Below are 12,973 nucleotides of genomic sequence, written 5' to 3'. Positions count from 1 at the left end.
GGGGAAGGGACAGAGTAACTTACAGTTTGATTACACTATTGCTTCTGCAACACATACCAAGGAAGCGATTACATGGAACAAGAATTAATGGGTTTGTTTCCCTCCGAACGAGGTGAAAGTTATGTGGATGGCAAACAATGGGGCAAACCTAGTACAGAAAAGTTAGTGAGATCTAGGATGGCTCTGCCAGTGCTCTAGTCCAATTCAGAACTACAGACATCGTCTCAGTCAGGGTCGCAGTTCGCCCCCAGGAGACACTGCAGCAAGGAACTCAAACCCCCACCCCCCTCCCCCCATATTGTATCAAGTTGGTGGGTGAGGAACTTACACCAAATCTTCCCAGGTTGCGCACGGCCAGGTAAGGAGAAATGTACTTATAAACCAGAAGACTTCCATTCTAGACTCAGTTGCCACGGGAATTCCTTGCCTCTAGGTTTTACCTCTACTCATTCCGAACTCACTTAAATGTCACCTACTCTGTGAAGTCTCCTAGACCCCGACAAGAGCAAAATTCTGAGATGTTCTAAATTAAATTACAGCGGGCAAAGAGTGAAAGATGGAGCAGTTAACCAGGTAATAGCTGTGGACCAACTAACAAAAGACTGCTCACATTCCTGAGTGTACGCTGGAGCTTTGAACGGCATCTGTTAGCTGGACCACTAGATGCCACCGCATCCCGCACGCGCATGAACTTTCAGTATTGTGGCCTGTAACCAATCAAAGGTGGTAAATATGTCTTCCTTACAGGCTGGGCACCTACCTGGGAACTTGCCCCGCTTCACTTTTTCCACCCCCTTATCTGTAGCCAATGTAAATCCTTTCATAACAACCTAACATCTTTCTTGCCCCAAACCTAATGTATAAAAGCGCATGTCAACTCCAGGATGGCAGACATGCTCGTCTTTTCCACCCAGCGCTGCTACTGGCTCAGACTGCATGTTCCAGGAACTGGTCCTGTTTTGGCTAGCATCTGGCTCAATAAATCCTTTCTTTAAGGAAAACTTTCCACCTTGAAAGGTGTTTTTTTTAACAACCCCACCCCCAATCTGACTCCTCCATGTCAGTACCCCTTCTTAGGATTCAGAAATTACCATAATCTTTTACTTATGTGCCTTTCCTGGAAGCTTCCAGAGGGCAGGTATATGACCTGTCCATCTCTGCCACAGTGCTTGACCTACCACAGTGCTTGACACACATTAAGTAGGCTCTCAGAAAAGTTCTGCTCAGGGAGGATGGATGAATTCCTTTTACAATGACTGTATCACTTGTAAAAGTGATACCGAGAAAAAACACAAACACCATCATTAAACTCATCTCAGCAGGGGATTTGAAATGTCCCCTGGGCTATAGTTTGAAGTTCCATTTTACCCGAGTGCGTGGCTTCCCACGCATCTGGTCAGAAGGTGGTTTCTCGGGCCATTTTATCAGACTACACATGACATGTCAAGCCTCCAAGTGTGATGGCACAGCCTGCAGGTCCGAGCTCCGCAGACAGCTGACAGTCGTTTCTGCTTTTGCCCTGTGGCTTGAGCAAGTCCTCAACCTGCTCAGGGCCTTGGTTCTGATATGCTCCACAACTGTTCCTTCTTATCAGTTACCAAGGCAACAAACCTACATTCCAGATTGACCAAATGTTCCCTGTTACTGTCTCCAGGAAACAATTCCTAATAAGTTACCATTACCATGAAAGTCAATAATTCTACTGATTACAATAACTGATGACACTCGTTTCTAATAAAAGCTGACGGTTGTGAAGTTGCAATCTAGATACTTACCTGGAAGTAAATGGTGTTTTTGTTTAGATATTCAAACATACATGCAAAATGATTTCAAAGCCATATTCTAACTATAAATTTTGGAAACATTTCTTAGTACACGTTTAACTCAAGAAAATCATGATTCTCCCTGATTAACTTTCAAAAGTTGGGAAGCAAACAGGAAGAAAAAAATTGAAGCTGGTAATCTGGTTTATGTGATCTTTGAACACGGTAATTCATATATCAGGACCCACAAAAATGGGGGCCATCCCAGTGGCCCGACCCACATCAGAAATCTAAACCTATGTCAATCTGCACTTATGGGAAACGCCCACTGTCAAGGAAACATAACAGGCACCCATCACAACCCTCCAACTCAGCCTTAGCTGGCTCACCTTACTCGAGAAAATAGGACCTGCTCCCCTTAAAAGGAAGTAGATATATCTACAACACCAAAAATCAGAAGCTAAGTTGTTCATTGGTTTTCTGAATCCTCCAATGCTACTGAGCCAGACGGTAAGTGAGCGGGAGTGAGTATAAGAGAAGACTCTTCTTTTAAAGTGGAATAACTGATATTTGCTAAATTCTGCTCAAAGAATATTTAGATGGCTCTTACTGAAATAAGGCAAATAGTAACACAGGATTGTTTGAGGTTTAAAATAATTTAAGAGTGCTGAACATACAGTACGTTTCAATAAATGGTAGCTCTTTTCATTTGTGTGGTATATATAGAATTCCCCAAGAAATTTCATTAATACACAACCACTAAGAAGAAAAAAAGCCAGAGAATGAGAGGGTAAGTGGGAAGAAAGGAATTTCACCAACGGCACTACTGCTAAGAAAAGACATTGCCAAATGGGTCCTTCTCCAGTTGTAAACTCATAGCAAGTTCTAAAATTACAAATGGTTTTTTCATCTGCTGAGCATATTTTATTTATGTACAAGGGCCCTGAAACTTAGGATTTTGGCTTTATAAATTACTTCAAGTTTCACACCAAGAGAATTTCCCACCATAAACTGATACTCCCAGCTTATGGAAGACAGTTGATGGGCTCAAGCAAACTAAAGAAAACGAAATGAAGCTGTCACTATAGAAGACTAGGCTGTCACTATGGCAAAGAAAAGGGCCTATTCACAGAGATCCATACCTGTCCCGATCACAGCACAATGTGCCACGTGCACTGTCACTCACAGCTCTCCTTGGCTTCCAGGGGAGCAACCAATGTGGAACAGCAGCGTTCGCTTCCATCCAAACTTGCTCTTCCCTTCACAAATCCCACAATCCCACAAGAAGCCCTTTTCTGACAAGTTGAGCTCAGATTTCCCAAAGTATCTCAATGTTCCCTGTTTGGAACAACATGCATAATATGTGAAGAAACCTTCTGCTGAAGTTTCCCTAAATTCGAACGCAGCATGAATAAATAACAGGAGAGACTGTTAAGCTGGAAGAGCCTTTAGCAGTATATTCACTTTCCCTACTTCCAAAGAGGATAAGACTAGCAAAACATAATTCATTTATAATTCAAAAAGTGTCATTAGGCATCATATGTATGTAACGCTCTATGCTGGGTGTTCAGGAGAACATATGAATAAATCAAGCAGTCTCTGCCTGGAGAATAAAATGCTAGAAAGTGTCAACCTAGATTCTAATCTCAAAAGCTTCTGGGTCACAATTTATGTCCTCATCATATGTCTCCACTTCTCTACCTAAAAAAGTGATTTAGTTTTCTTTTTAAGAACCTAAAACCTTCTGGAAGATTCCTTTGAGGCAAGAAGGAGGAAAGCATGGACCTCACAATCAGAAAGACTTGGGTTTAAATTCTCCCTCTGCCACTTTACTACTATCTGTGCGACCTGAACAGCCTCCATTTTCTCACCTGTAATATGGACCGAATCCTTCATAACACTGGTGTGTGTGTGTGTGTGTGTGTGTGTGTGTGTGTGTGTGTACCTACCTATCTAGCTACAGATAACTAGGCATACAATCTTCAAGCAATAGGTGGTAGTTGCCATTATTTTTATAATATTAACACCCTACTATCCTTGCTGTCCAAACCCTGAAAACCATGGGTTAGTACCGTCCGACCACAGGACAAATGAGGACAAGATATGTGAGAATAACTGGCAAACTGGGGGCAGGGCAGTAAGGATGAATGCTTTGAAGTGCAGAGCAAAGATAAAATTAAATAAGGCCAGGTCTAGAATCAGTCGTGTGAAACCTCAGAGCCCACATGAACCAATGGCGGTTGGGCATGAGGGGCCACCTGCCTAGTCCCCTCTCACGTCCAGACACTCCCCAGTCCACTCAGTCCCGACTCAGAGCCCCGAGAAATATACAAAATCTATATGAAAACACCATCAAAATACCAGTGATGGACTAGGACACATAAACTTGAACATGTGGTATTATTGAACATGGCATATTAATATGTCTTTGGATAAAAAACTCAACATTGAATTTCCTTAGGGTAATCTATACATTTAATATAAGATTGATTGGATTTTCCCTCCCAAAACTATAAGAGCCAATTCTCAAGTTTATATGTAGTAATAAATAAGCAAGAATAGTCAGGAAAACTCTGAAAAAGAATAATAGGGTGAGATATGGGGCATTAGATATTAAATATAGCTAATCTTTAGATATTAAATATACATTTTTAAGCCACATTGTGGTAAAGCCTGAATGGAAAAACCAATGGATCAGAAATAGACCAAATACATACAGGAATTTAAAGCACGCAAAGGTGGCATTTCTGTGGGAGATAGATTATACAAGTAATAGTGGGACAACCAAGTAATCCTACCTCCCACCTCATAAACACACACACACACACACACACACACACACACACAGAAACAAATATTCAGATTCTAGATTGATCAAAGATTCAAAATGTAAAAACTTAAAAATTAAAGAGAAAATATTTTCATAAACTCAAGAGTAGGGATGGCTTTTATAAACTTGACAATAAATAAGGAAGTCACATTAAATAAGTAAAACAAACCTACGCCAAGATGTAATTTTTCACCTATTAGATCGGCACATGTAACAGAAAAGAAGTCACACTAGTGGAACAAGTGCAGGGGACAGATAATGGTCTGTGTTGAGGGTGGGGGCACAGCCCGGTGCATCTCTGCCCGAGGGGGAACAGTTTGGCAACACTGGTCAAAATTATGAAGACAAAGTCCTCAAAGCTGAGAGTCTACTCCAGAGCCTTTTTGATTATACAGACATACTTGCACAAATATGGCATTCTGCATATACCAGGATAGTTTATGCACCTTGTTTCTAATAGAGAAAAATTGGAAAACACCTATAGGTCCATCAGTAAAGAAGTGGTAAATTAGATTAGGGTATAGCCTTACAATGAAATACCACACAGCTGTTAAAAAGGACTGAGGCCCCTTTCTTTGTACTAATTTGAAAAGCTCTCTAAAATAATTAAGTTTATAAAGCAAGGCACATCGCAGAATGTGTGATAGCCATGTCTCATTTATATAAAATCAAGGAATATGTATGTCACCGCTTCTTTATGCATAAATTGTCTGGAAGGATGTGTAAGACACTGCTAACACTGGTTGCCTCTGAAGGAAACTGGATGGGGGTTAATGGAGGGAGGTAGATTTAACGTTTTACTGAGTACCCCTTTGTACCATGTGAACGCATTACCTATTTAAAAATGAGTGTAAAAAAAAAAACTTTTTTGACTATTAAAAAAAAATCCAGGGGCCGGCCTGGTGGCTCAGGCGGTTAGAGCTCCATGCTCCTAACTCCGAAGGCTGCCGGTTCAATTCCCACATGGGCCAGTGGGCTCTCAACCACAACGTTGCCAGTTCAATTCCTCCAGTCCCGCAAGGTATGGTGGGCAGCGCCCCCTGCAACTAAGATTGAACACGGCACCTTGAGCTGAGCTGCCGCTGAGCTCCCGGATGGCTCAGTTGGTTGGAGCACGTCCTTTCAACCACAAGGTTGCCAGTTCGACTCCCGCAAGGGATGGTGGGCTGCGCCCCCTGCAACTAGCAACGGCAACTGGACCTGGAGCTGAGCTGCGCCCTCCACAACTAAGACTGAAAGGACAACAACTTGACTTGGAAAAAAGGCCTGGAAGTACACACTGTTCCCCAATAAAGTCCTGTTCCCCTTCCTCAATAAAATCGTTTAAAAAAAAAATAAAAAGTCCAGATTATCCTTAGGGGAAAGGTGTGCTAGAATTCAGAGAAGAACACTGCCCCAAATCCATCACCCTCTCCCCAGACACTCTGCGAGGCCACTCCTGACACAGTCTCTGAGCCTGGCCTGGCCAAAGCAGGGCCCCGGAAGCTCTGCAGCATCTACCTTTCTTCCTCAAGAATCAGCACAAATCCTCTTTATACATTTCTTTGGAAATACTGAACAAAGAAATGGGTAGGGTTCAGAAAATTCACACGTTACTCTTTGTATCACCGCTGAAACTAAAGAACCAATCCAGAAACTAAAATCAAAGAGCAGGATAGAACACTGGAAATCTTAAAGGGAAGCTAGAAAGCTCCCCATATACGACTTCATTTTCTGCCTTGGCAACAGGGGAGCTAACAGAAGGAAGATAAAAACAGAAAAGATGAGAATATCTTATGCAGATAACGGGCTTCAGCATTCTCTGCTCACACAGCACGCGCCCTCGCCAGGCACATCCATGCCCAGCACAGGCTTTGCCCCAGACAGCAAGTCTGGATCATGCGCACCTCCATCCCAGGAGGAGGTGTCTCCAAGAGCCTCACTGGCTACTAAGGCCAGTTGGTGGTTTTTGATTTCTGGAGTTAGTAGCTGCATCATGCAAGCTGGGCAACAGTGATTAAGCGATAGTATCATTTGTAGGCTGTGGGAAAATCTCCAAGGCCAGGAACCATTTTTTGAAGGTTAGGCTCAGGAAGTCATGATTACATGCATGCTTTTCAGGGGGAAGGAAAGCTAACATTTCTAAATCTTTAAGGAATCACCTTTCAATCTCATTCCGATTACTTGACTGATTAAAGCCAAAAAAGGCAAACTTATGAGGGTCCCACATGGGCAAGTTTTACAGCCTTGCCCTGATGTAGACTGTGTTTCATGGACACAGACTCTGCCCACATGCAACTGTGGGCCAACAGCTGTGAGCTACAAGCCAGGCCAGGTGCGGCTGCATCACTGGAAGCGCACATCCCACTACTAGCAACACACAGTCTGGGCTGCCAACACGGGTCGGAGGCCTCCATTTCCTATCAAAGGCAGACCACCCTCATTTATCTAAAAGCAATTTGCATATGTAGTCCCACCAGCACAAAATACGTATATGCTCGTATACACTGACAAAAAAAATCCTAAGCACTCAGCTGGATGTGAAACGCTTTTTCTCCTCCTTATACAAAATGATGATTAAAGTATGGCTGTAAACTTCACACACAGGAGGCACAGTGGCACACTTTGAAAAAAATTAAGGCTAGTGAATGATGCCAGGCCTGCTGCTCAACAACTCATTGTATGCAATTCAACCTCCCGTAACACTCAAGGTTCAGTGCTGGGTAAACAGGCATGCAACCAGGTCACCTGCCTCAAGCTGGACACACCTGGGCTGCAGGACACACGTCATTAGCAGTTATACATTTCCATGCCAACAAATCAATGATTAACAAGGATTAGAGTCTGAAGGGGACCAAAGCACAAGCTCTTGGCCTCTCGGATGCTGACTCAAGCCACACGCACACACACCGCCGCATGGCAGGCTCATACCGCTGCGCTTGGGGGGCTTGGATCTCTCTCGGTCCTGGGGCGCAGGCTTTGGCAAAGGTGGAGGAAGTCCTCGGGACTTGGTGGGTCTCATGTAGCCTTTCATCGCTTCTGCCATTCTGTTTTTGTCTTCCTTCTTTCCTTCTCCCGGAGCCTTTGGTTCAAGTTTTTCCGTCATGTTCTCAGGGGCCTCAGAGAGCCTATCTTTGTGGTCTAGGAGTTGAAGACCCTTGGAAGCTGTCGCTACTAACTTATCTACCACCCTTGAAGGGGTAGCCGCAACTTCGCCACCTAAGAACTCTGACTGGAGTTCTGCTGTTGGCAAGGAAACATCTTCCAAGTCTGTAATTTCTGAAGACGGATGAGTTACTTCCAACTTGTCCTTTTCACTTTTTGGAGGCAAGAGAGTCCTGTCTACCTCATCCTTCACACTGGCTGGGCCCCCGGACACCCCACCCTCAGCATTTTGGTCCTCACAGAAACGGGGCTTTTGCGCTTCGCCTCCCAGTACACTGGGCGCTTGCACTGCAGCAGACCCCTCCTCACGCTCTTCCTTTTTGTTTACTGGCTGTGCTGCAAAATGACTCCTCTCTGCACATGCTTCTCGGCCTCTGACCTCACTTGGTAGGCTCTGCTCTTCTACCAGCACTCCAGAAAGGTGCCCCTGCGCTAGTTCTGCTATTTTCTCTATTGAATGCTTAGATGCACCGCTGGGCACCAACTCGGGTTCCCCTGTCACGTGCCCTCCATTTTTCATGGGATCAGCAAGCCCGCCTTTATTCTTAACACAGTTATCTCCAGGACTAATTGTTTCTACGGATGCTGGAAAAGTCAGGGCACCTCCGCCTGTGCTTGTCGAGGGCATAATAGCAGAGGGACCCCTGGGTCTTTCTTGATCTGGGACTCCATCTTTGCTGCAATTATCTACTGCTAATAATTTGGAAATCTGGGCCGGAGCTGTCTCTTGCCTTCTTTCTGCCAAAGTGTCTGGAAACGAATCACCTTCCTTTGCTACCTGAGGGGTAGGAGTGGGTGGTTTTTCAGAGGCTGCTGAATCCAGGGCCTCTAGAGGGGCTGACTTATTCATCCCCCCTGACAGCGTTCTGCGGCAGGTAAAGGTAATGTTTCTGTTTTCATCCATATAGTCCATGCCTTCAATTCTGTGGACCCCTGTGGCTTCCAGGGGAACATGTGTTTTTGTTGCATCTGTCTTACTCTCTAGAATGTGCTTCTCAGGAAAACTACCTTTAACCTTTTTACTTTTGCCATCCTTACTCCTTTTGTTTGGTTTGTCAGCCACTGCAGTGAGTCCCTTGGCTGCATCTGTCTTACGCTCCTCAGGCAGTACTGAAGGAACAAATCCTGGCCCCTGGGTTTGGTCTTGGCAGCTCACATCGGTCACCTTGGTAGCTGTTCCAGTAACAGCAGAATCCTTGACTGTGTTTTTGTTCTCACCAAGAGCCCCAAGTTCAAAAGAATTAACCTCAACATTTTTACCCTTTCGGTCAACTATTTCCCCTGTGGGTGTATCTGATGTATGTGAGAACACAGGCTCATGATTAATGGGGAACGTGAGCCCTAACTCCTTGTTTTGATGGGGAGTGCCACCAGCCCCTCCATCCTTCCCTACAAAGGGCGGGCTGAGGGTTTCTTCCTTGCTCTCCATTCTAGCTGGCTGTGCGGAATAATCATTTTTAACCTTTTTGTTTTTGCCTTCATTACCTCTTTTTTTAGGCTTTTCAGAAATCCAGGGAGCTGCCTCACGATCCATCCCGGGACACCTTCCTTCCTTGCCCTGGTTACTGACACCCAGATCTATGGCTACGGCTCCTCTTTCTGTTCTACTACCGGAAGTCTGAGCCACGCCTGGCTCATTTCCCAGGGGAATCAATGCCTGCAAGGTGCTTGCCACACTAGGGTCAGTCATCCCCTTAGGCTCCCCCCTCACCACTGCCTTAGGGAGATCAGCCGTGCTCCCCGGTTGCTTTGAAGGATCCAGCCCCAGCTCCTCACTCGTACCCCTGGCATTCATTACTCCGGTGGTAGCGGCAGGCTCACTCGGCCCAAGGACAGCTCTGCCATCCTCCTGGCTGTCTGGAAGGAACAGCCGCTCAGGCTTGGCTCGTACCTTCCCAGAACTTGCTCTCACTTTCCCAGAACTTCCCCCTCCCTTCCTGCTTTTGCCATCACCTGCCATTCTCTTAAATGGTTCACTTCCCGGCCCAGGAAACGGAGCTACCTCCTTGTCCTGAGGCTGCTGGGAAGCTGAGCTCCTCAGCTCTTGTCTTGGTTTGGGAAAGTCTTCCTGTTTCAGTTCTTTAACCTCTCCAGCACATCCATGCTGCAGGTTAGGCATTTTCCTTTCATCATTCCCTTCTTTCAGACTACTTTCTAATGGGTTACTTGCTGTCAAAGTGGGTATCGAATCAGACAGTTCTTTTGCTGCTGTGGGTTTTGAAACTCCTGCCACAGCCTCTTGGTCCAAGACAGGAACACAACCCTCTTTGGGTCTGATCGCCAAAGGGCTTTCTCCTCCATGTGCAGAAACTTCCGTCAGGGGCCCTTTCAGTTTGAGAGAGCCTCTGGCCTGGCCTTTCTCTGCAGGAACGCATTCACCTTGCTGCATCAATTTCCTATCTTGGCTCTGCGGTCCTGTCTTGTTACCTTTGACCTCTGCCTCTGCTGTCAGCTTGGGCTGAGAACTTATTGCAGTTTTCAGGGGTTCTTCCAAAGGACACAAAGGAACACCAAGACTTTCTGAGGCAAAGTTCTCGGCCACCGGTGTGGTTGTTCTGGAGTCAACTTCACATCCCTTTTTCAAAAGGTTTTCTCTGGATGCCAGTCCATGCTCCATGCCCATAGGGGTAGACTGGCTGGGGAGAACATCTGCTTTTTGTGTGTCAGCTGCAAAGGGGTGACCTTTAGGCTCTTTTGCATTGTCATCATCCCAAGGTCCCCCAGCCCGGGGTTGAGAATATCTTTTTTGTTTGGGTTTCTTCTTTTTTTTCTTCAGCATCATTGCTGTGCTTTCTAGAGCCCAGGCCTCCCTGCCAAGATCCCTCTGGGACTCCAGGAAGTCGCCATGAATAGTTTTCCTTTGGTTCCCAGGCTCACCACCGGAAGGTGAACCAGAGACCCAACCCGACTCTGACAAAGGGCAGGGGCCCAGCCCGGGATCGAGAGTCTTCCGTGGAGAAGAGCCTCCCAGCAGCTCAGGAGGGACCCTGGCAGGCCTGGGCCGGGCGGCCCTGCGGTCACTGGGTCTGCACACTTGTTTGACTTGTGAGGGAGAGGTACCTGCAATACATGAAGGTCGCCAAAATTCCAAACAGAAAACTCCTTGTTATTGTTTCTTTAAAAAAAGTCCATTTAATGTCGCATTTAAGTACTCTATTTTCACCAACCCACATACTAATTTGTTTAGGAAAACAGCTTTTTCTGAAACATTTCTCACCCTTAACTGGGATTAGCAAATATTTAATAAAGATCATAATTTCAGGTAAAGATTTTTTTCAAACATACTTACAAAATAGTTAAGACTGGAGAAAATAAATTCAGAGATTTCCTAACCCCTATAATAAGCACTTACTGTCTATAAATCTCATCTGACACTTATTTTTATTTGTCATTATTTTTACTAGGTAATAAAATGGTAAGCTCTTGTCTCTTTGGTGACATTTAATTGAATAAAATACATATGATCTTGGACAGAATTTGTAATTCTAAGAGTCTGTCACCAATATTATACTAATTACTTGTCAAATTAATCAGATCAATTCTGGGAAACAGACCAGAAGGCCAGACTTATGCTACCAGGAAAAAAAATAAGAAGAAAAAAAGAAAAAAGATACTGACTTAGTATTTTGGCCAGAGAAAAATTCTCATCATTCCAGAACTGAGCCTCCTATGTTAAGACACATGTTAGATTTCAATGTTCTGTTCCTAAATGTACTTTCCCAAAGCCAGAGAAATATACATAATGCCAAGTAGGGCAATGAATGAAAACAATTGGGATAAGCACCCTTGGGAAAGTGTCAGGAAGTCTGCTGGTCCAACCTCCTTCCTCCAAGCCGACCCAGCATGGATCCGAGGTCCCAGGAAGAGTCCATTAGGAGCAGGTCAAGGACAGCGCTTGTCAAGTCTGCCCCAATGGAATGACTTGAGAGAATGCTGAAACACTGAAACAGTACTTTTTGTTTCTGTCGTTATCCCTCCAAAGTCCTCCAAATCCTGCCCTTTATTCAACACCTCAGGTCAATTACCACTTCTCTCAAAAAATTGCTAGGCCTTAGCACCGCACAGCATTTATAACATTTAATTTGGCAATTAATCAGCAGCTATTTGGTGCCATCTCATACTATTTTATTCAATTATTATATAAATCTTTGGTTTCAGAGTTCATGCCTGCGAACTTGTCTTGCCATCAGGCTATACTATAATAATAACACAAGAGCAAGGACCCGGCCTTAAATATCTGTGTGCCTTCGCCTGGTGTATTTTCTACACAGTAAGAACCTGATAAATCTGTATTGGTATGTTGAGTCACTAAAACATCATTTTAAAAAACCCAAACGTTCATTTTGTTCCTTCTTGTTGCCAGACAGTGTGCAAAGCATTAGAGATCGTAAGTGAAATAAGTCATGGTCCCTGCCCTCCAGTTCACATTCTAATCACAGTCACAGAAAAGTAGGCAGAGAATTCAGCTGACGATTATATGCATGTTTCTGGCTTATAATAAAAACGGGTAATCTTAGAGTTCACTGAAGAATCGAACTTTGAGTTAGAAAGTATCTTGCAGCAGTGCCTCTCAAAGTTTAATGTATATAAGAATTACCTGGAGAACTTGTGAAAATGCGTATTATGATTCTGAAGGTCTGGGGAGGAGCCCCAAATGACGTCTTTCTAACAAGGTCCCAGGCAATGCAGATGCTGGTAGGCTGTGAAACACACGGTAACCAGCAAGGCTGTACAGACCACTGGACCAACGTAGTCTCTTAAAGCTGAGGAGACTGAGATGTGGGAAAGCTGAATAACTGCCTAAAATCCCTCAGGACAGAAGAGTGAACAGCTGACCTGCATTCAAGTTTAGGGGTCCTTAGTTGATATAGTGATAATTTAAAAGTACGGAACAAGCTGACTTTCTGCCTGAACAACACAAATTCTATCTGAGAACTGACCTCATAACGGCACCGCTGACTCTACCATCCAACCAGGGACAACGTCTGCCCCACCACCCCCACTCCCAGCTTTAGTGGTTTCTAAGAGTCCACTTGGTTTTCCTAACTTACCTGTGGTCTCAGAAGAAAGCTCAGAAGGCTGACTGCTGAATGGTTTCTTTTGCTCTAGTTTCTCTAACACAGACACCTCATCTGTTGGCAAGTTGTACTTCTGGCCCATGGCTGAGACCGCTTCTAAAGGTAATAGTAAAAAGCACACAGGTTTCAGAGCAGCACGATTTCAGCTATTTCTCCAC

The 12,973-nt window shown here is 44.6% G+C and overlaps 1 protein-coding gene across 40 annotated transcripts in view; it reads right to left on the bottom strand.

Annotated features, from left to right (window-relative positions):
* Positions 1 to 12,973, bottom strand: part of MAP4 (microtubule associated protein 4) — a 151,361-nt gene that overhangs the window by 35,050 nt on the left and 103,338 nt on the right. For 22 of the 40 annotated variants that reach the window (XM_074312421.1, XM_074312423.1, XM_074312430.1 and 19 more), the window contains one exon: positions 12,789 to 12,911. In XM_074312421.1, coding sequence (XP_074168522.1) covers positions 12,789 to 12,911 — 123 coding nt within the window. Of the gene's footprint in view, positions 1 to 7,503; positions 10,798 to 12,788; positions 12,912 to 12,973 lie in introns of all 40 variants that reach the window. The other 18 variants (XM_019723965.2, XM_019723967.2, XM_019723968.2 and 15 more) reach the window with 1 other exon arrangement.

Source organism: Rhinolophus sinicus, linkage group LG10 (genome assembly GCF_036562045.2).
Source record: "Rhinolophus sinicus isolate RSC01 linkage group LG10, ASM3656204v1, whole genome shotgun sequence".
NCBI lineage: Eukaryota > Metazoa > Chordata > Mammalia > Chiroptera > Rhinolophidae > Rhinolophus > Rhinolophus sinicus.
The sequence above is the reverse complement of the archived record's forward strand: the minus strand, read 5'-3'. Positions and strand labels throughout refer to the sequence as shown.